The sequence below is a fragment of the Callorhinus ursinus genome, unplaced genomic scaffold, assembly GCF_003265705.2.
Source record: "Callorhinus ursinus isolate GAN/ISIS: 27379988/994484 unplaced genomic scaffold, GSC_fseal_2.0 scaffold43, whole genome shotgun sequence".
In the NCBI taxonomy this organism is placed as follows: Eukaryota; Metazoa; Chordata; class Mammalia; order Carnivora; family Otariidae; genus Callorhinus; species Callorhinus ursinus.
In genome coordinates, this window is record NW_027397105.1 from 12,821,677 (window position 1) to 12,841,548 (window position 19,872).

General features: G+C 44.1%; 1 protein-coding gene across 2 annotated transcripts in view; it reads left to right on the plus strand.

The window, feature by feature from the left end:
- Window positions 1-17,545: 17,545 nt before the first annotated feature.
- DHRS7B (dehydrogenase/reductase 7B) overlaps window positions 17,546-19,872 on the plus strand; it is a 60,058-nt gene continuing 57,731 nt past the window's right edge. The window contains exon 1 of one of the 2 annotated variants that reach the window (XM_025864075.2): window positions 17,546-17,608. In XM_025864075.2, the coding sequence (XP_025719860.2) occupies window positions 17,589-17,608 (20 nt within the window). In that variant the 5' untranslated portion in view covers window positions 17,546-17,588. The remainder of the gene's footprint in view (window positions 17,609-19,872) is intronic. The other variant, XM_073881828.1, reaches the window with a different exon arrangement.

Consider the following 19,872-nt stretch of genomic DNA (forward strand, 5'->3'; position numbering starts at 1 on the left):
AGCTCTGCCCTAGCCACTGGGAATACAGAGGATGAAAAACACGGTCACTGCCCACGTGAGTTTAAAGTTTTAAATGGGGACATCAGACAATTAAACAATGATTACAGAGCTTGGCGGTGGGGGGGTGGGATGCCCAGAGGTCTGTGGGGCTCCAGATGAAGGGCACCTCACTCAGACTTAGAGGTCAGAGAAAGCTTCCCAGAGGTGGAATACTGGAGCCAAGTCTTGAAGAACAAGAAGGAATAACCAGATGGGGAAAGAGAGGAAGGGAAGGAGTGTTCCATTAAAACTGCTCCAGTTATCGGGCTCCTGGGTGCCTCAGTTGGTTAAGCGGCTGCCTTCAGCTCAGGTCGTGATCCCAGGGTCCTGGGATCAAGTCCCGCATCAGGCTCCCTGCTCGGCGGAGAGCCTGTTTCTCCCTCTCCCTCTGCCTGCCTCTCTGCCTACTTGTGCTCTCTCTCTCTATCTCTGTCGAATAAATAAATAAAATCTTAAAAAAAAAACTGTTCCAGTTATCTATTGCTATATAACAAATCACTCCAAATCTTGGTGACTTAAAACAACAATAATCATTCCATTCTCTCATGGTTATGGGAGTTGATTGGTGTGGTTCTGTGTCAGGATCTCAGATAGTTGCAGGAAGATGGCTTGGCACTAGATTCATCTTGAGGGCTTCCTCAATGAAATGTCCGATGGTTGACCCTGGTTGTTGGCTAAAGCCTCAGTTGTGGCTGTTGAAAGCCCCTAGGTTGCATTAATATGGCCTGGGCTTCCTCAGCTGGATTCCAAGAGCATGCATCCCAAAGGAGCCAGAAGGAACTGATCTCACCTTGACTTGGAAGGGGCAGGGCCCCGTTTCTCCATAGTTATAAACCCTCACAGATTCAAGGAGAGAGGTTCTACCTCTCAATAGGAGGATCATCAAAGTCACCTCTCTTCCCACCACACAGATGTAATTCTAACACAAACAACCCTAGAACATAAAAAAGTGCAATGCAGCTCAGTAAACTACAGACTTCCCCAAAATAACTCCTTTTATGCATTTTGGATTTTTTTTGGAGGGTTTTTTTTGGGGGGGGGGTCCCTTTTTTGCCGGTGCTTTATGTATGTGCTGAAACTATGTGTTAGGTGCTCCAGCCCGGGGGAAGGGTGTTTCAGGCAGAAGGAAGCAGTTATGAAAAGAGAAAAAGAAGTAAAAGAGCGTGGTTAAGTATACTTGAGTGAGTAGATACTGGAAGGTGAATGGGGAGACATCTTGTTGGAAGGTTGATAGGGGACAAAGGATGAATGGCCTTGAGCACCAATAACAATAGTATGCATTCTTTTGTTCTTAGTATTCTAGGCACTTCTCATATATTAACTCATTTAATTATTGCAACAACCCTGTGAAGTAGGTGATATGATTACTTCACTTTACAAACGAGGAAAACTGGTTAAACACTTTCTTCAGGTTCATATGGCTAGTGGGAGGCAGAGAGATGATTTAAGGCCAGGAAGTCTGGCCCTAGAACCTGTTCTTTAGCCACAATTATTATGTCACTAATCAAATGAGTTTGTAGTTCAGCCCAAAGATGATAGGGAGTGATTTATTAGAAAATGAAATTTGATTAAAATGTAAGTAGAGAATTCCCATTAAAACCTTCTGAGTTGATTTTGGATCCTATGGGAATATTGACGCAAGAATGAAGCGGTGTATCTTTCAAGAAGAAAACCACAGGCCCCAAATGGCATTGCTTAGGTTAAGGCCCCAAGTCAGTAAACCAAGACTTAATACCTAACCTAAATGCATTTTAAATCCCCCAGGAATGTAACCTTTAACCACTCGGCATGGGAGTTTCCTGGTTGCACCAGAAAGTTTGCTGATAGAGCCCCTCCACTCCCTTGAGGAGGGTGGCCTTGCCTCAAACAATGAATTCTCCGCTAGTGATTTCCTGTTTTCTGCTCCCTCTCTACCTATAAAAATCCTTTCTATTCTGTAGCCCTTTGGCATTCCCCTCTATCTGCTAGATGGGATGCTGCCTGATTCATGAATCAATAATAAAGCCAATTAGATCTTTAAAAGTTACTCAGTTGAATTTTTGTTATTTAGGACATCCTTCAATTTTTTTTTGCGGTGTAATATACACACAGTTGTTATATATATAATAAAGTGCACTAATCTTAAGCGCACAACTTGAAGAATTTTTACATATGTATACACCTACCTAATTATTCCCAGATCAACGTGTAGACTAATTCCTGTACCAGAAGGTTTTCTCACGCCCCTTTCCCCATCACAATCCCCAGCCCCAGGGAGCCACTATTTTGGCCTCTGCCATCTCCATCGCCTGTTCCTAGACTTCATGAAATGGTACTCAAATTCGTGTCTTTGTTAAAGATCATTCATCACTATGTCTGTGATACTCATCCGCATTGCCCCTAGCTGCAGTTAATTCTTTTCCGTTAATTTGTTAACAGTGCATTTTATGATTACATCGCAATTTGTCTGTTGATGAACGTTTGGGTTCGTTTCTGCATTTTGGTGATTACGAATAAAGCAGCTGTGCACATTCTGGTACATTTCTCTCGGCAATACACCTACCAGTGGAATCCCTGGGTGACAGGGTGGGCTACACACCTTCACTTACTCAATTCTGCTGACTTACCCGCAAGCCATCCCTGGCCCAACAGCCCGACACAATGGGTTACTTTCTGAACGCGAGGACCCCTCAGCATCAGCACCTCGGGAAGCAGCGAGGTGGACACGGCGCTCAGCGCCCCCTGTCGGCACGCGGGACTTGTCGCGTCTCCGTTACTGACATCTCATTGGCCCTCTAGTCTGCAAAGCATGCTGGGAAATGTAGTCTTTTGTTGAAGACGGAGTGACCTGCTAAAAATCAGGGGACTTTTATGCCTATATCGATCGAGAGGATCAATATCTATTCCTGTTACAATGACAAAAAGGGATTTTATAGGAAGGAAAGAGCAGGGATTCAGGGAACAGAAATTAAAGGGGCAGCTTCACAGGACGGGAAGGCAGAAAATATCAGCCAATCTCTGTCCACCCTTTTTTTACTTTTCGGACTTGAAGTCGCTTCTCACAAAAGCCCTAGAGACAGAGCCTGATTGGTCCAGACGTGACACAAGCCCAATGCTTGATGAAGACCTCTTAATTGAAAGTCCTACCAATCTCTAGATTGATGGACAACTCACAAATGGGTGGACTGACCCACTCATGCGCGCACGGTAGGAAAGGGAAGGAGACAGCCATTCCTTGCGAGTGGATCCAGGAGGAAAACACTACCCAAACCAAAGACTACCCAAATCAAAACCACCCATTTGTCTCCTCCAACGCGCTTCCTAAAGCTCTCGGAGACAATTTTAGAGTCGCTGATAACACGACCAGCTACAGAGCTGGCTAGTAGGAGGAGCTGCATCCCATGATGGGGTCAGAATTTGCATCTCTCCTCTTTTAATTTAAGGTGAAAAGCAAGTATCTCGTCGGAAACAAAATGTGACATGGGATTCTCCAACAATTACCAGGAGGACGGTATCCATTTCACACAGAGCCAGAAACTTAAAGAAGAGAAAGTCGGTATTTAAATGAATTCCAGGCAGCAAGCATTTTCTTATCCCTCAGTTAAGAGTCTTGCCACCATCTACATCTATCTGTTCGTGTTCAATAATACACTAGGTGACATTTGGACCCCATAGCACTTTACAACTCAAAATAATTCTAAGTATTATCCAGATTCACTTTATAGACAAGTACCCCTATAACTTCAAACATCGGTACCTAAATTACCAGGGGGAAATTAAGTATTCATAAGCACAAATTAAAGTAAGATGCTTTTTAAAAAAATTTAAATTCAGTTAAAGGTAAGATGCTTTAAAGTTTCATATCTTAAACTTCCCTCAACAAAAGATTAATAGGGGTGGGAGAAGGAGGGATAAATAAGCAGAGCACAGAGGATTTTTAGGCCAGTGAAAGTACTTTGTATGATATTATAATGATAGATATATGTCATTAGAGTTTTGTCCAAACCCAGAGAATGTACAACACCGAGAGTGAACCTTATTTTAAACTGTGGACTTGGGTGGTTAGGATGTGTTGATGTAGATTCATTCTTGGTTAAAAAAAAAAAAAGTATCATACTGGTGAGTCATATTGATAAAAGGGGAGCACGTGTATGCGTGGGGACGGGAGGTATGTGGTAAATCTCTGTACTTTCCTCTCAATGTTGTTATAAACCTAAACTGCTCTTTGAAAAATGGTCTTTTAAAAAAGGTTATTAATGCTTAATATATACCAGAAAGGGCTGAGATAGACAAATACAATTTCTGTCTTCGAGAATCTATCAGTTGAGGTAGAGGGAAGACCAAGGGTAGTTTGGATAATTAACACAACTATATGGGTAATATGTCCCCCAAGTCTCCATGTGATTGGAGCTATGAGAATATGAAAAGGTTCTGTGAATGGGAAAATTTTTTCAACCTGGGGAAGGAGGCAGAGTTAGGGAAGGCTACATGGGGGAGGTGGCAAATAAGAAAACATCATGACATCATTAGCATTTATCTAGTGCATTCATTCAATGTCTGAAAAGAACATAGTTATGTGGAAACAAAGAAGATATAGATCTTGCCCTCTGGGAATTCACAGTCAAGGTCTCTGGCACAGTGTAGATTTTTTTTTCTGAGTTACTTAAATTTTATTCACATGGTTCAAAAACATGAACGTAATACATGAATAGGGCTCAACAAATAGAAAGTACAATAAAAAGTCATTCATTGACATGGTTCCGTCATCCTTCCTGCCGCAGTGTCTGTGTTCCCCTCCTTGGGTTCCCTCTGAGCTTGGCTTCATATGCATCTGTGCTTTGATTGGGCTTTTGCTCAGTTAATATTCACTCTTCTCGCCTCCCTCCATTGTGGTAGAATTTACCTGCTGACGTCGGACTTGACATTCCTCTAACTAGAAGACAGAAGATGGGCAGAAGTGAAAGTGCACCCTTTCCAAGCTGAGGTTTTAGGAGATGTGGCAAGTTACCTCCAGAACTCTTGCATTCCTGCCACCTGCCAGGACAAGAGCTTGCATGTTCAGACTGGGCCCCAGGATGAGAGACATGGGCAGCACACCTGAACCTGTGTAGCAGCCCGAAGCAGTCAGACCCCCAGATCCGCGAGCAAGAAAATGTTGTTGTAAATCAGTTAGACTTTGGGAGGTTGGGGCATACTTATTAGGTGGTATTATTGCAGCAAAAATCTAGTTTCAGGGGCACCTGAGTGGCTCAGTTGGTTAAGCGACTGCTTTTGCCTCAGGTCATGATCCTGGAGTCCCGGGATCGAGTCCCACATGGGGCTCCCTGCTCGGCGGGGAGTCTGCTTCTCCCTCTGACCCTTCCCCCTCTCATGCTCTCTCTCAAATAAATAAATAAATAAAAATCTTTAAAAAAAATCTAGTTTCATTTTGCCTTTAACTTTATATATAAGTCACTAAGATATATAGTGACTTCCCATATTGGAGCACAGATTTTCTTCTTTGAGCTTCACGATATTCCAGTGGAGAGCTGGGCCCCAATATATTTAACCAACTTCCACAAATGAGTCCTCGGCTTGGTCCACCCAAGATAGGGAAACGGAAAGGACTCTGTTTCAGAAAGGCTCCATCTCTACTTGCATCTGAATAAACCAAGGAAGCTACGTTCCCACTCCAAGGGGGGAAGCAAGAAAGTTAACCATTCTCTGAGTTTCATCCTCAGCCCCCATACACCTGATGACATCTAAGAAAAACCGGATCCCAAACATGTTCCAGTACATTAGCTCTGAACAAAACCTGGCCAACACTGGCATCAATACCCCCTGCCTTCAATGATTTATGAAATAACACCTATTGTTCACCTGTCACTCACCTTTGATTGGACCCTACCCTGGAGTCCTGAAGGAACATGTACCCTGGACCCCTTTCCCATATAAACCCCTAACTCCGAGTGATGATGAGACTCACTCTCCTTTCTTTTCAAGTCTCCTAAACACTCAGTCTACTACAATGTAACACTTAATGCTATTCAAGGAACTCTGCTTTCACTTCCTCCCAGCTTGCATTTAGTTTCTATCCTGGGCAAAGCCAAGGACCCTCCTCCTGGCTGGCCCTGTGGGGCCCCCTCTGGGTCCTCAGACCCAGCCTGCCCACATTCCAATGTTTTGTTATCACAAATAAAGATGCACCGAATAGTCTTTTACATACGTCATTTTATATATGTGCAAAGGTATCTTTAGAATCTTGGAATTTCTGGGACACCCAGGTGGCTCAGTAGGTTAAGTGTCTGCCTTCGGCTCAGGTCATAATCCCCGGGTCCCGGGATCAAGCCCCACATCGGGCTCCCTGCTCAACGAGGAGTCGGCTTCTCCCTCTCCCTCTGCCTGCCACTCCTCCTGCTTGTGCGTGTGCTCTCTCTCTCTGACATACAAATAAAAATAAACTCTTAAAAAAAAAAGAATCTTGGAATTTCTGGGATGGAGGGAACATGAAATTTGAAATACTGAAAGATATTGCTCAATTGCCCTACTTAGGAGTTTAGAAGAACAATGACGTTGATCACCAAACTAAAACTGGTTGGGATTAAGAGTACACTTTAGTTTTGGTATCATGTGTATCCCCATTCTCATCCTTTTTCTCGGAGGTCACCTTCTACATCTTCTCTTCTTCTTTCTATTCCCTTAGGTCACCAGATCCTTGGTATCAGTCAGGACAAGCTAGGTTATGCTGTATAAAAAATGACCCCTGTATTTCAGTGGCTTCTTGATCATGTACATGTCCATTGTGGGTCTGTGTTTTGTGCAAGTCTCAGCCTATTAACCAATTCTGCAGTTCCTGTAATGATCGCAAGATGCCCTTCAGCAACGACCATCAGGAAACCTTGAAAAAACAGAGGATCAGTCAGTTAAGTGTCTGCCTTCAGCTCAGGTCATGATCTGAGGGTCGAGTCCCGCATTGGACTCCCTGCTCAGTGGGGAGCCTGCTTCTCCCTCTGCCTGACACTCCCCTGCTTGTGCTCTCTCTGACAAATAAATAAATAAAAATCCTTAAAAAAAGAAAAGAAAAAAACAGAGGGTTATTACTTAAAAGACATCGAAAATATGCAACACCTGGAGCCACACAGCGAGGTTGGGGGTAGAGACAGAAGAGCAAGCATGGGCCATGAGTTCTACTTTTATTGGGGTCAAGGGATGGGGGCCTAGGCTTTCACAGGCTCACTCCTAATTGGTGAGTTGAAAACATAAGAGGGGGAATTTAAAGTGCAGGGAAGAGAAAATACAAGTGGCTCAAATAGTTATTGAAATCAGCCAAGATTTATAAATCAAAGGGCCCTGAATGGGAAGAAGGTAGCCTGGCTCTTTGTGTGGTCCTGTGGCAGACAGTGTGTTTATTTGACTTTGAAGTGGATACCTTGGTGATCAAAACTTAAGTCAGGCACTTGTATTGAGAGAGAGAGAGAGAGAAGACAGCCGCTGTCAAGGCTTACACTACAGTCTTCTAAGGTCCCATCTCTCACTTTCTTCATTCCAGGACCCAGACTATTGGAGAAGCCTCTATATGGGACATTGCTGATTTAAGGCAGAAAGAAAAGAGGCATGATAAACTGCACACTGATTTCCTCAGGTTTTGCTCAGAAGTGACACATGTCACTTCTGCCCACATTTCACTGGTTACGGAAATCTAAGGGCCACTCCTGAGTTCTATAGAGCAGAGATGTTTAATCTCTCTGCAGGGTGGGGTACCACATCGGAGTGAACAATAATTCAATCTACCACAGCCCTATTCTCTTTTTACCTCACAGTGTGGACCTGGGGCTCAGGCCCTTTCCCTTCCCTTAAGGTGATCCCGTGGACTCTATGGTCTCTGCTCTGTCTCCAGGCCTGACAAAGTGACAAATCCAATGCTTGCTGGGCAGCTCTAGAGGGATCCCTTGCCAGAACCTCAACCCCAACACATCTAAAGTTACGTTCATTTCATCCCCCACCCCCCAGCCAAACCTGCTTCTTCTATCATACCTACATCACTCTGGATCCTGCTCAAGTCATGTTTGCCTCTCCCTCATCCAGCCCACTGCCAAGTCACAGTTGAGGCTACACTTGCCGTGTCCCTGGATTTCAGCTTCTCCAACTCCATTTCTGCCCTCAGGACCCTAACTTTGAAATCCATTCCCTTCATTATTCCTGAACCACCTGGCACATGGTACGTATACAAGAAATATTCATTAAGGGGCACTTGGGTGGCTCAGGCGCTAAGCGTCTGCCTTCGGCTCGGGTCATGATCCCAGGGTCCTGGGATCGAGCCCCGCATCGGGCTCCCTGCTCAGTGGGAAGCCTGCTTCTCCCTCTCCCACTCCCCCTGCTTGTGTTCCCTCTCTCGCTGTGTCTCTCTCTGTCAAATAAATAAATAAAATCTTTAAAAAAAAGAAATATTTATTAAATGATGAATTAACTTTCCATAATTCCTTAATGTGTTTTCTGTGAACTTGCATTAAGTTACGTGCTTAACCGTGAACAACGTTACTCCTGTTTCCTAACTGGGCTATGTGCCTCTACTGTCAACCCTCTTCCGGCATGTTTCAGAGAGAAGCTGTGGGGATCTTCCTGATGCACAAAACTGCTCAATTCCCTGCTACGAAGCCAGTCGTGTCTCCTCACTCCCAGCTGAACACAGGCCAGTCTGACCCTGTCTGCTCTCCAAAGTCTCATCTTCACCTGGCCTGCACAGTAGCCAAATCAAACGCCTAAGCATCTCTGTGCCCTTGCTAACGTCACTAAGGGTGAAATGGACATGTCTAGGTTCTCTGTATCCTGCAAAGACCCACACAAATATCTACTCTTCCAAGAAGACTTCCTGGGTGCCCGTCCCTACTCATCTCCTTCTAAATTTCCACAACACTGTGCCTGAAACTCTCTACACTGCATGCCATATTCTATTGGCCCAGCTAAGCGTGTTCATGTCTTCTCTCCCCCTCAGATCCTGAGTTTCTGTGGGCTAGAGCTGTGCCTGCTGTACCCTTGCACCCAACAGTACCCTACATGTAGTAAGTACTCTATAAGGATTTGTTGAACAAATACACGGGAAATAGGAAGTAAGAAAATGAGGTGCGTTTCTCCACAAAACATACCTTGATCCAGGATGATGCCCTGTCAGTACTCTCCTGAGCACTTACAATATACAAAGCCCAGGCCTGAAGTCTTGGGCTCCAGTAGCTGAACCCACAGACTCCTAGGCTCTCACTGTATGATTTTCTACCTGCTTCTGCACGGGCAATGGTGGGAGCTCTCACTTCCCATTTCATCTTCCAGATCGGTCGGTTTCAGCTAACCCAGAAATGTCACAGACCATGTGTTGCCACGGCTGATTGGACTGCATGTGGTTAGTAAGCACACAAATAGCTTTTCATAGGTCCTTCAACAGAATTTTTGATAATCACATGTGCTTTTTTTAAAAAAACCAAAAATACCCTCGCGATGGCAGAAAGTCTCTAAGTTGCTAAATGGCAGATGCTGCAGCTTTTGAGTCTAGAAGATTCAGGCCCTTCCCGGGAGAAACCTTGATATCAAAGCTTATCTGTCTGCCTCAAAGAGGGATGTGACCACCACCACACACACACACACACACACACACACACACACACACACTCCGAAATCCACGGCCTCTGTTTTGGCAGAATCTCTGTGCTGGAGAAATAGAGGACAATCGAACCGACCAGCTAAACTACCTCGTTCTCCACTCCCCTAACTGTGCCGGGCGAACAGTGAAGGGGAAGCGGGATTGCTCTGTGAAGCCGTGTCCTTAAGGGAAGACAAAGATACCCACTCCCTTCACCAGAGTTGTGTACCCACAATTCTACAAAAAGAAGCTTAAGAGGTAGGGTAGCTGGCAAGAGGGTAAGAAAGGCACAGACAAGCCACTCCTCTCGGGAGAATCAACACGAACGCCTCCTGGTCAGGGGAGAAAATGGAAGTTGGGAGAGCAGCCCGCGCAAGATGGCTCCTCGGGGGCCGCGCGCCGGTCGCGGGCGCCACCTGCTGGAAGAGTTCGGAACACACCCTTTTGCGAGCCCTGCTTTCCAACCCCGCGTGCGCGGCTGGAAACCCGCCGGTTGCCGGTGGGCAAGGCGTTTGTCCCCGACTTCGTATTCGACAAAGTCCTGTTTTAGACTTCTGACTTTATTGCCCTGGGAGGCCACGGAGTCACGGAGAGACGCTGACGGGAGAGAGAAAAATGTCGCTTCTCATACTATCTACACTCTTGTCCCCGCCCCACCCCTGGGGCAGCTGTCACTAGATCTCCCCAGGAATTCTGGAATTGTAAACAACACAAATACATCACATTTTATTTGCGTATTGAAATCATTGATTTGTTAAATGCCAACCTTAGAGGTATTCCCTAAGTATTGTAATCGCATTTGGGGTTTGTTTTTGTTTTTGTTTTTTCTTATTTTTTAAACACACCAGGAGGTTTTAGAAGGTGGAAGCCCTGGGATTGAATATGGAAGAGAAAGGCAAGTCAGACCACTTCCCATCGAGTCGGCATGGACACGTAGCAACCATTAAATTGACATGTTTTGATTCAAACAAAATCCAACAGTTCCTGTGAACATAAAATGGAATTGATTTTGAAGCAAGGTGCGTGCGTGCGTTGCAGAGCGCTGCTTCATGTGTATGTGCATGCGTGCGTGCGTGCGTGTATGTTGCAGAGCTATGCTTCATGTGTACGTGCGTGTGTGTGTGCGTGCGTGCGTGCGTGCGTGTGTGTGTGTGTGTGTGTTGCAGAGCGCAGCTTCTCTGCCCCCGGGGGCCCAGAGTCAGAGAACTTACTCCCTGGACTACAAAAGAAGACGTCCGTAACCAGCTGTGGAGCTGTGGTCTCTCACTGGAAGATTGTAACTATTTCCAAGGGTGTGCTCTGGAGTCAGACTCCTCAGGTTCAAATCCCAGGGTCTGAAGGTTAATTTTTTTCCATTTGACATTAGCACATTGTTTGACACACAGATGCTTTTGACAGGAGTAGAAGTATCTAGTAGAAATAGCGGTGCAGAAGGAACGTGTATCCAAGTTAGTGTACCTTTGCTGTGACTCGTCTAGTGCTGTTCCAGAGAACTTTCTGAGATGGCAGAAATGTTCTCTGTCTGTAATGAACACTTGAAATATAGCTGGTGTGACTGAGGAACTGAATTTTTAATTTTATTTTAATTAATTTACATTTAAATAGCCATATGTAGCTAGTTTTACTGTACCAATAGCACAGTCTTAGCCCCAGATGCCACCAGCTTCCTGTGGAAAAATTAATCTTATGAAAATGTTTACTCCATCTGACACTCCTAGCCTTTTATGGGTGTTCCTCTTGAATATTATGTCTGATTAAAAGCTTGAAGAAATACAGTGTACATATTATTAGTTAGATTAGGCAACAGGATCCTACAGGACATTTTTACTTAAAAAGTTTTAGAAATCCGCTTCTTCCCAGGGAAGAAATACAGGCTCTCTGAGAGTCACAATCTCTGTGCAGTAATGACCAAACACTTGCTTTTCTCCTAAGTTTCAGTGAGTAGCACTAAAACTCCCCTTGCTGCCAGGAAACTGAACATTTCCCAGGAACCACAAATAACAGAACATGTTGTGTGTGTTTCAGCTTTGTGCTTTTTTAAAATATATATTTTTTAGTAATCCCTACACCCCTACACCCAACGTGGGGCTCAAAATCATAACCCCAAAATCAAGAATCGTGAACTCCACCAACTGAGCCAGCTAGGCGCCCCTCAGCTTTGTGCTTTCTGCTCTCACACAGGCAATATTCTAAAAACTGCATTGCTTTTCTTCTGTTATCTCTTCCCAGGTGTCTTTCTGACCATTTACTATCTTTGGCATAACCTTTATACTCACAAATACATCTCCGAGATGAAGAGGGGATACAACAAGTGCAAATACAAGTACTGCAAACTACTGATTTGATTCCACGTGCTTTGGGAAGGCGGTGGTCTTTCCTTGCAGCTCTGTGTGGTGGAGGAGGCGGGGAGGGGTCCTTTGCATCATCCTTGCAGCCTCCAAGTAGCATCATATGAAGCACATATCAGACGGAAACCAATTTTATTAAAAAGATCCATGGGGTGGGAGGATGGGGTCATGTTAGAATTCTTGTCACTAATAGAAAATTTCTCCTTAGAACTGTACAAAATCTGTGTCACTACCAATGAAACATTTTTTTTCCTTTTTCTGCTCTCATCAGAGGAAAATATGGTTATGTATCCTTGTATTTTTGCACCAATAATTCCACCACCAACTGCGATCAAAACAACAGCTATTGGGGCGCCTGGGTGGCTCAGTCGTTAAGCGTCTGCCTTCGGCTCAGGTCATGATCCCGGGGTCCTGGGATCGAGCCCCGCATCGTGCTCCCTGCTCGGCAGGAGGCCTGCTTCTCCCTCTCCGACTCCCCCTGCTTGTGTTCCCTCTCTCGCTGTGTCTCTCTCTGTCAAATAAATAAATAAAATCTTAAAAAAAAAAAACAAACCAGCTACAATTTATTGAGCACTAACTTATGTGGCACTTTACAGGTGTTGTTGCTTTTGGTCTCACACTTTATTTTCATTTTAAGGAGATGTTAAGGCTGAGGTGTTAAGAAATTCAACACTTGTCATATGTGTTTAATTTTAAACTTTATTTTGAATGAATTTTAGATTCACAGGAAGTTGCAAAGGGAATATAGAGCAGTATAGAGCATGATTGTATTTCTGTACCAAAGCCAGGAATCTAACAATGTATGTGTGTTAGTGTGCATACGTGAAATTCCATGTCATATGTGTAGATTTGTGTAACCACAGATACAATCAAGATACAGAATTATTGTATCACCACAAAGATCTCCTTCCTACTATCACTTTATAGTCAAAATCATTCCCCTCTCTCCCATGGCAACCCATAGCAACCCCTAATCCGTCATTTTAAGAATCTTATATAAACGGAAACCTTTTGAAGTTGGCTTTTTTCACTCAGCCTAATGCTCCTGAGATTCAAACTATTGCATGAATAAATAAGTCATTCCTTTTCCTTGTTTGGATGTACCACCATTTGTTTAACCAGAGAGACATTTTGGTTGGTTCTAGTTTTTGTCCACCACAAGTCAAGTGTCTATGAACAATTGCGTTTGGGTTTTCATCTTTTTGTAAGTTTCTATTTCCTTAGGATAAATGCAATTACTAGGTTCTATGTTTACTTTTTTATTTTGTGTTGAGAAACTATCACACTGTTTTCAGGAGTGGCTGTACCATTTTACATTCCCACCAACAATGTATGAGAAATCCACTTTAATTTTTTCTTTTCCAATCTGTATGCCCTTTATTTCCTTGCCTTGCCTTATTGCACTGGCTAGAACTTCTAGTACTAGGTTGAATAGCATCAGTGAAAGTGAACATCCTTGCCTTGTCCAATTTTAGAGGGAAAGCATTTGGTCTTTCACTATTAGCTATATGGACAGCTGTGGGTTTTTCATAGTTGCTGTTTATAAGATTGAGTAAGTTCCCTTTCATTCCTAGTCTGTTGAATGTTTTTATTATAAATGGGTGTTTGATTTTGTCAAAATCTTTTTCTGCACCAATTGATATGATCATATGTTTTATTTTCTTCATTAGTCTCTTAATATCGTGGATTGCTTTGATTGATTTTTTTCAAATATTGAAACAGCCTTGCATTCCTGGGATAAACTTCACTAGGTTATGGTAGATGATCCTTTTTACATATTGCTGAATTCTAATTGCTAGTATTTTACTAAGAGGTTTGCCTCTAGATTTATGAGGAATGCTGGTCTATACGATTCTTTGTTTCTTTCTTTTCTTTTTTCTTTTGGTACTGTCTCTGTCTGGTTTGGGTATCAGGGTAATACAGACTGACTTCATAGAATGAGTTAGGAAGTGTTCCCACCTCTTCTAATTTCTGGAAGAGATCTGTAGGACTGGTACTACTTCTTTAAATGTTTGGTATAACTCTCCAATTAAACTATCAGGGCCCAAATATTTCATCTTTGGCAGGCTTTTAATTATTTCTTTAATAGTTAAAAGGCTATTCTACTTTTCTATTTCATATTGGGCAAGTTGTGGCAGTTTGTACTTTTTAAGGAATTGGTCCATTTCATCTCAATTGTCAAATCTATGTGTTTAAGTTGCTTTAGCACTCCCTTCTGATGTCTGTGGGTCTGTAGTGATAACACCATTTCATAATGCTGTTTATCTTTTTTGTCAGTCTTCCTAGAGGTTTATCAATTTTATCTTCTGAAAGAACCAGCTTTTTGTTTCATTAATTTTGTTTTAAAATTTCATTGATTTCTGTTGTCTTTATTATTTTCTTCTGTTTGTTTTGGTCTTTTTTTCCTCCCTAATTTATTTTTAGCTTGTTTGAGACTGTTCTCTTTTCTAATGTAAGTAAATTTCCCTTTCAGCACCACTTTAGCTGTGTCCCACAGGTTTTGGTATAATATATTCTCATTTTCATTATGTTCAATGTATTTTTAAAAAGTTTCTTGAGACTACCTTTTTTGACCTATGGATTATTTAAAAATATGTTGTTTAGCTTCCAAGTTTTTGGAGGTTTTCTTCTTAGTATTCTCTTGATATCTAGCTTGAATCCATTGTAGTTGGTACACACTCTGTATAATTCCACTTCTTTTAAACTTGTTGAGGTTAGTTTTTTATGGCCCAGAATATGGTCCATTTTGACATATGTTCTGTGAGTGCTTAAAAAGAATGTGTTTTCTGTTGTTGAGGGATGTCCCACAAATGTTGATTAAGTCCTGTTTGTTGATGGAATTGCTGAGCTCTTCCATGAATGTGGGGTGGGAGGTGGCCCTGTTGCTGCTGAGCAGTGGTAAAGGTCCTAACTCTTCATTTAGTTCCTCTAACACCACCTCAAAGAGGGGGGAGGGGGTACCTCCTTACCATTAAGTGGGGATGGAAGTCCAGGTTCCCCACACAGTTTCCACTAACACCATAATGGGTGAGAGCCTTCTGCCCAATGGGAATGAAAGTCCCAGCTCTCTACTTGGCCTTCTCTGACATTATATCAACAGAGGGAAGAAAGGGGTAGCCGGATCCCTTTATAACGTGGCTTGAGGGAAAGTCTAAGCTTTCCACTTAGCCTTTGCTGGCAGGGGTGTGTGGGGCTAAAGTATTTCTCAGGTTATTGGCTGGAGTAGAGCCATTGTTTAAGTTTTCTGTCTTCCAAGGCTGCCCTCTTCCCTGTCTTTCTAGTTAGAGAGAACAGAGGGCCTTTTGGGGGGGACTCTGTCTGTGCATGTTGGCATTTCTAGGTTGCCTGCACCTCTAGTATCCAGTTTGGGGTAATGAGGCAAAGAACAAAAACCAAAACCAAAACCCCCAGGGAATTCACCACCATGTTGTTCCTTCAGTCCCAAGGTCCCTAACCAGTGTGCCTTCCCTCTACTTTTCAGATAGTTCTTATGCTTTTTAAAATATATATTGTCCAGGGTTTTTAGTTGTACTTAGCAATAGGAATAGTGTGTCTATTCTATCTTCTTAGGAAGTGCCCTGTCCCGTTTTCATTGAAAGCCATGGAGTCTATTTGTATAATATCCTGGCTGGGAAGTTAGAGTTCTTATACTTGCATTTGACAGAAGATTCAACTCGAATGGGTCATAAAAACATTGGAACTTATTCTTGCTTCCAGAATGACTCCAAGTAGGACTGAAGTTTATGTTGGCTAAAGGGATGGATGATAGGTTTAGAAAATTAACCCTAGGAAACTGACTCAGTCTTGCAGTAAGGACTCAGGATCATAGTGGGTTTGTGAGTGGGATATTCACATTTTGGGAACTAGCAAGCAGGAGTCTAGAGTTTCAGGCCGCCTGGGTGGCTCAGTTGGTTACACGTCTGCCTTCAGCTTGGGTCATGATCTCGGGGTCCTGGGAATGAGCCCTGCATCAGGCTCCCCATTCAGTGGGGAGTCTTGTCCCTCTCCCTCTGCCCTGCTCCTGCCTCTTTCTCTTTTCTCTCTCTCTCTCTCTCTCACAGTCTCTCTTTCTCTCAAATAAATGAAATCTTAAAAAAGAAAAAAAAAAGGAGTCTAGAGTTTCCAAAACAGTGGACAGGAGGCAGGAGGGTATACCAACTCCTGTGAAAATGTCTAACGAAAACATACTAAACATATTATTTGAAAAGATAACTAACACTTAGTTAGAGATACAATTTCCTTTTTCTAGATTTTGTGAGTACTTGTGAGGATTTCCATGAAAATTAATTGACTAAAGTGAATAAAAGCAACATACAGAGCAGTGCCACAGTATGCTGTTTGTACAACAAGGGACGATGGGGAGAATGCTGAATGTACACATCATTGCTTGATTATGCATAAGATAGCTCTGGAAAGACAAACATAGCTAATAGCATCGTTGCCTACTGGGAAGAGAACTGGGTAGTACCTGGAGAGCAGGAAGGGAGATTTTTCAACTTACACACTTTTGCCATCTCTTGAATCTTGAACTATGAGAATTCTCCTGTTTCTCTTTCAACATCCTCTTCCCATGGTTCCACTTCAACCACTTCAGCTCTTTTACAAAATTTACTTGCAAGAATTACTTACATATCCTGAATAAAAATCATTCTCAGATATATGTATTGCAAATACCTTCTCCACTCTATTCCTTGCATGGTACTCTCTTCTGTCTTTCGATGTCTTAAATTTAAGGATGCCCGATTTAGGGCGCCTGGGTGGCTCAGTTGGTTGAGCGATGGCCTTCGGCTCTGGTCACGATCCTGGAGTCCCGGGATGGAGTCCCGCATCGGGCTCCCCGCTCAGCGGGGAGTCTGCTTCTCCCTCTGACCCTCCCCCCTCTCATGCGCTCTCTCTCTCTCAAATAAATAAATAAAATCTTTTTTTTTTTTTTTAAGTATGCCCAATTTATCAACCTTTCCCTTTAGGGTTGGTACTTTCTGTGCCCTGGTAAAAAACATTTCCCTAATCCATGGTCCCAATTTTGTGCTGTTATTTTCTAGAGTTGCGCCTTTCACATTTAGGTGTACTTTTGAATTGATTTTTCGTACGAGATATAGGTCAAGGCTCATTACTCACCCCCAATCCCTATCAGCATTCAGTTGATCTAGCACTATTTACTGAAAATAACTTTCCTATTGCTTTATGGTGGCTCCTTTGTGGAGAAGAATTATGCCTACATGCCTGTGGGTTTGTTTCTAGCCTCTTCTTTTCCACTGATCTTCTTATATATCGCTGTTTTCATTATGTCTTTGTAATTTATAATGTCTTGATAACTGGAGCATACATTCTCCAGTGTACCGACCACTTCCCCCCACCCCAACAAGCCACCGAGAGAGTGCAGGAAACCCAAACCACGGCCTTCCGAATTTCCCTCCGAAAGACGGAAGGAAGCCACTTAGGTAGGACTTGGCCTTTCAAACTTCGCAGTCCTGCGCATCCTCCCGGCACCTCGAGGAACGCACGCCCGACACGCATGCGCAGCGCAAGGACGGGGACTGGACGGAGCCTCGCGGGCTGGGCGAGCGAAGTCTCGCGTCACTTCCGAGGCGGGAGGATGAAGTTGATTGACCATGGTCACAGAAGCGACCAGGTAGGGGTTGGGGAGGAAGCAACCTTGGCGGCGAGGGGCGGAGGGACGGGCCCGGAACGAGGCGCGCGGCTGTACCCCGACTCGAGTGCATTCCCGGCCCCGGCGAAGGGAGGGAAGCGGGTTTAGGGGCCGAGCGGAGGCCGCGGACCCTGAGGGGCACGCCGCGTCCCGGGGCGGGCCTCTGGTCGCCCGCCGCCCCCCGGGTCTGGCGGAAGACTCAGTCCGGCGCTTACACTCGAGTCTTGCCTCTGGTGCTTTCTCTTTGGACAGCCGGCGCCTTCGCTGACGTCCCTGTGGCGGTGTGAGCCGCTGGAAAGGGCGGACACGCCCAGTGTGCGCCCCGGGCCGGGGCCTGTCGCTTTCCCCGATTCCGCACCCACGGACGTGACCCAGGCTCGAGCGCTAGAGGCTGGTGGCACTAAAGCCTGGCGTTAGAGACCTAGCATTAGCAAAGGAGATCCCGTTTTTCACAAGGCAGGGGAGGGTATCGACTGCGGAGCACCCGCAGCAGGGGGCTGTTTTCAGATCTCTTACTCCTCCAGTCCTAGCTCCGCCGCTTCCTGCCTGTGCGTCTCCAAAGACGCACAAATGTCTTAAATTCTTGGCGCCTGGGTACTCAACAGTAATTTTGAGAATAAGACGCCCCTATTCGTGAAGTGGTTGTGAAACGTCAAGGAGATTGCCTGTAGGATGCACCCCGCCCAGCGTCCGGCACATAGTAGTTACCCAATAAAAGGTATCTGTAGAATTCTCTTTTAATTTCCCTTGGTATAGTGATTTGAGAGTTGAGAAGTTACTTCTGGGCTTCGTATACACCTGTGTTTAGTGAACTAATACTTGATTCTTGTAGTGGACTTGCCAGGGAGTGCTTTCCGCGTCTCCCAACCTGTATGGAGGTGGAGGGAGGGGGGTTGGTGGTGAGGAGAACAAAGAGGAAGCCGGTTTCTAAAGGAGTGGCAGGTGGAGCAAGGGATCCTTAGCTTGGTGGTCCAGAGATACAATTAGTAAAAATGATCTAATTCTTCAGAAGGATCGGGGAACTAACTTATGACTGTGTCTCTTGTAGATATCTCTCTTACTCTTCACCACAAAAGAGTAAAGTGGGTGGTATCATCATATGCGTTCAGTGGAGTTATGAAAGCTGAGATTACACACAACAAATACGTGGGGGAGGCAGGCTTTTAGAACTAGGCCTCTCTGTAAAACCTACTCATTCTAGTACAGGGATTGCCTTTGAAGAGGTCCTTGTGAAAGAAGTTATATTTAAAAGGTAATCTGGAGCCTTGTCATAATATAGCTTATGAACATACAGAGGGTCTCTCAACCCTTTCCTAAGGTAATGATGCCTTTTATTTCTCCTGAGGCTTATGATGGAGGGAGCCGAGATGGGAGGAAGAAGTAGGGTCATGACTGGGCCTTGGTCAGGAGTGACCAGTAAGGCTGAGTGCTTCTTCTTGCTGGGATTTTCTGGGCTGACCTTCTGTTATCCCCAAAGGCAGTGTGGTGAGGCTTCCAGATTAGCAGTTGACTGTAGCCTATTGTAGTCCTAATAGGGCTCGCTTTAAAAGGAGGCATTATAAAGATGGATATGCATGAATTATGTTTTGCTGAATTAATCTTTTTCAGGAAACAGAAGACCACCTAATTTGTTCTATTATTTTCCTTTGCAACATTTTTTTTAAAAGGTTTATTTATTTGTAAGAGAGAGAGAGAGCACAAGCAGGGGGAAGTGGCAGGCAAAGGGAGAAGCAGACTTCCTGCTTAGCAAGGAGCCCGATGTGGGACTCGATCCCAGGACCCTGGGATCTTGACCTGAGCCAAAGGCAGATGCTTAACGGACTGAGCCACCCAGGTGCCCTCCTTTGCAACATTTGACGCTTCTTTAGGATCATTCCTTTTATTCCTGGGTGCAAGGTTTCTTTTATTGTAGAAACAGACTTTGAAAAAAAAACTTATACCATTGGAAAGGATCTTTGTTGTAATTTTTTTCTGGATTGTAGATTGATTAGGGATCTGGTAGAAACACTAAAACAGTAGTTAGCATGTGTTAATTTTATGGCATATACTGAGCCATTTACCCAAGAGGGAAGTACTACCTTATTCATTTTTTAAATATTTATTTATTTGTTTTAGAGAGAGAGAAAGAGAGAGAGAGAGTGCCTGTGCTTGGGCGGGGGGCAGAGGGAGAGTGAGAAAGAGAATCTTCAGCAGACTCCTCACTCAGCGCAGAGCCCAACACAGGGCTCTATCCCACAACCCTGAGA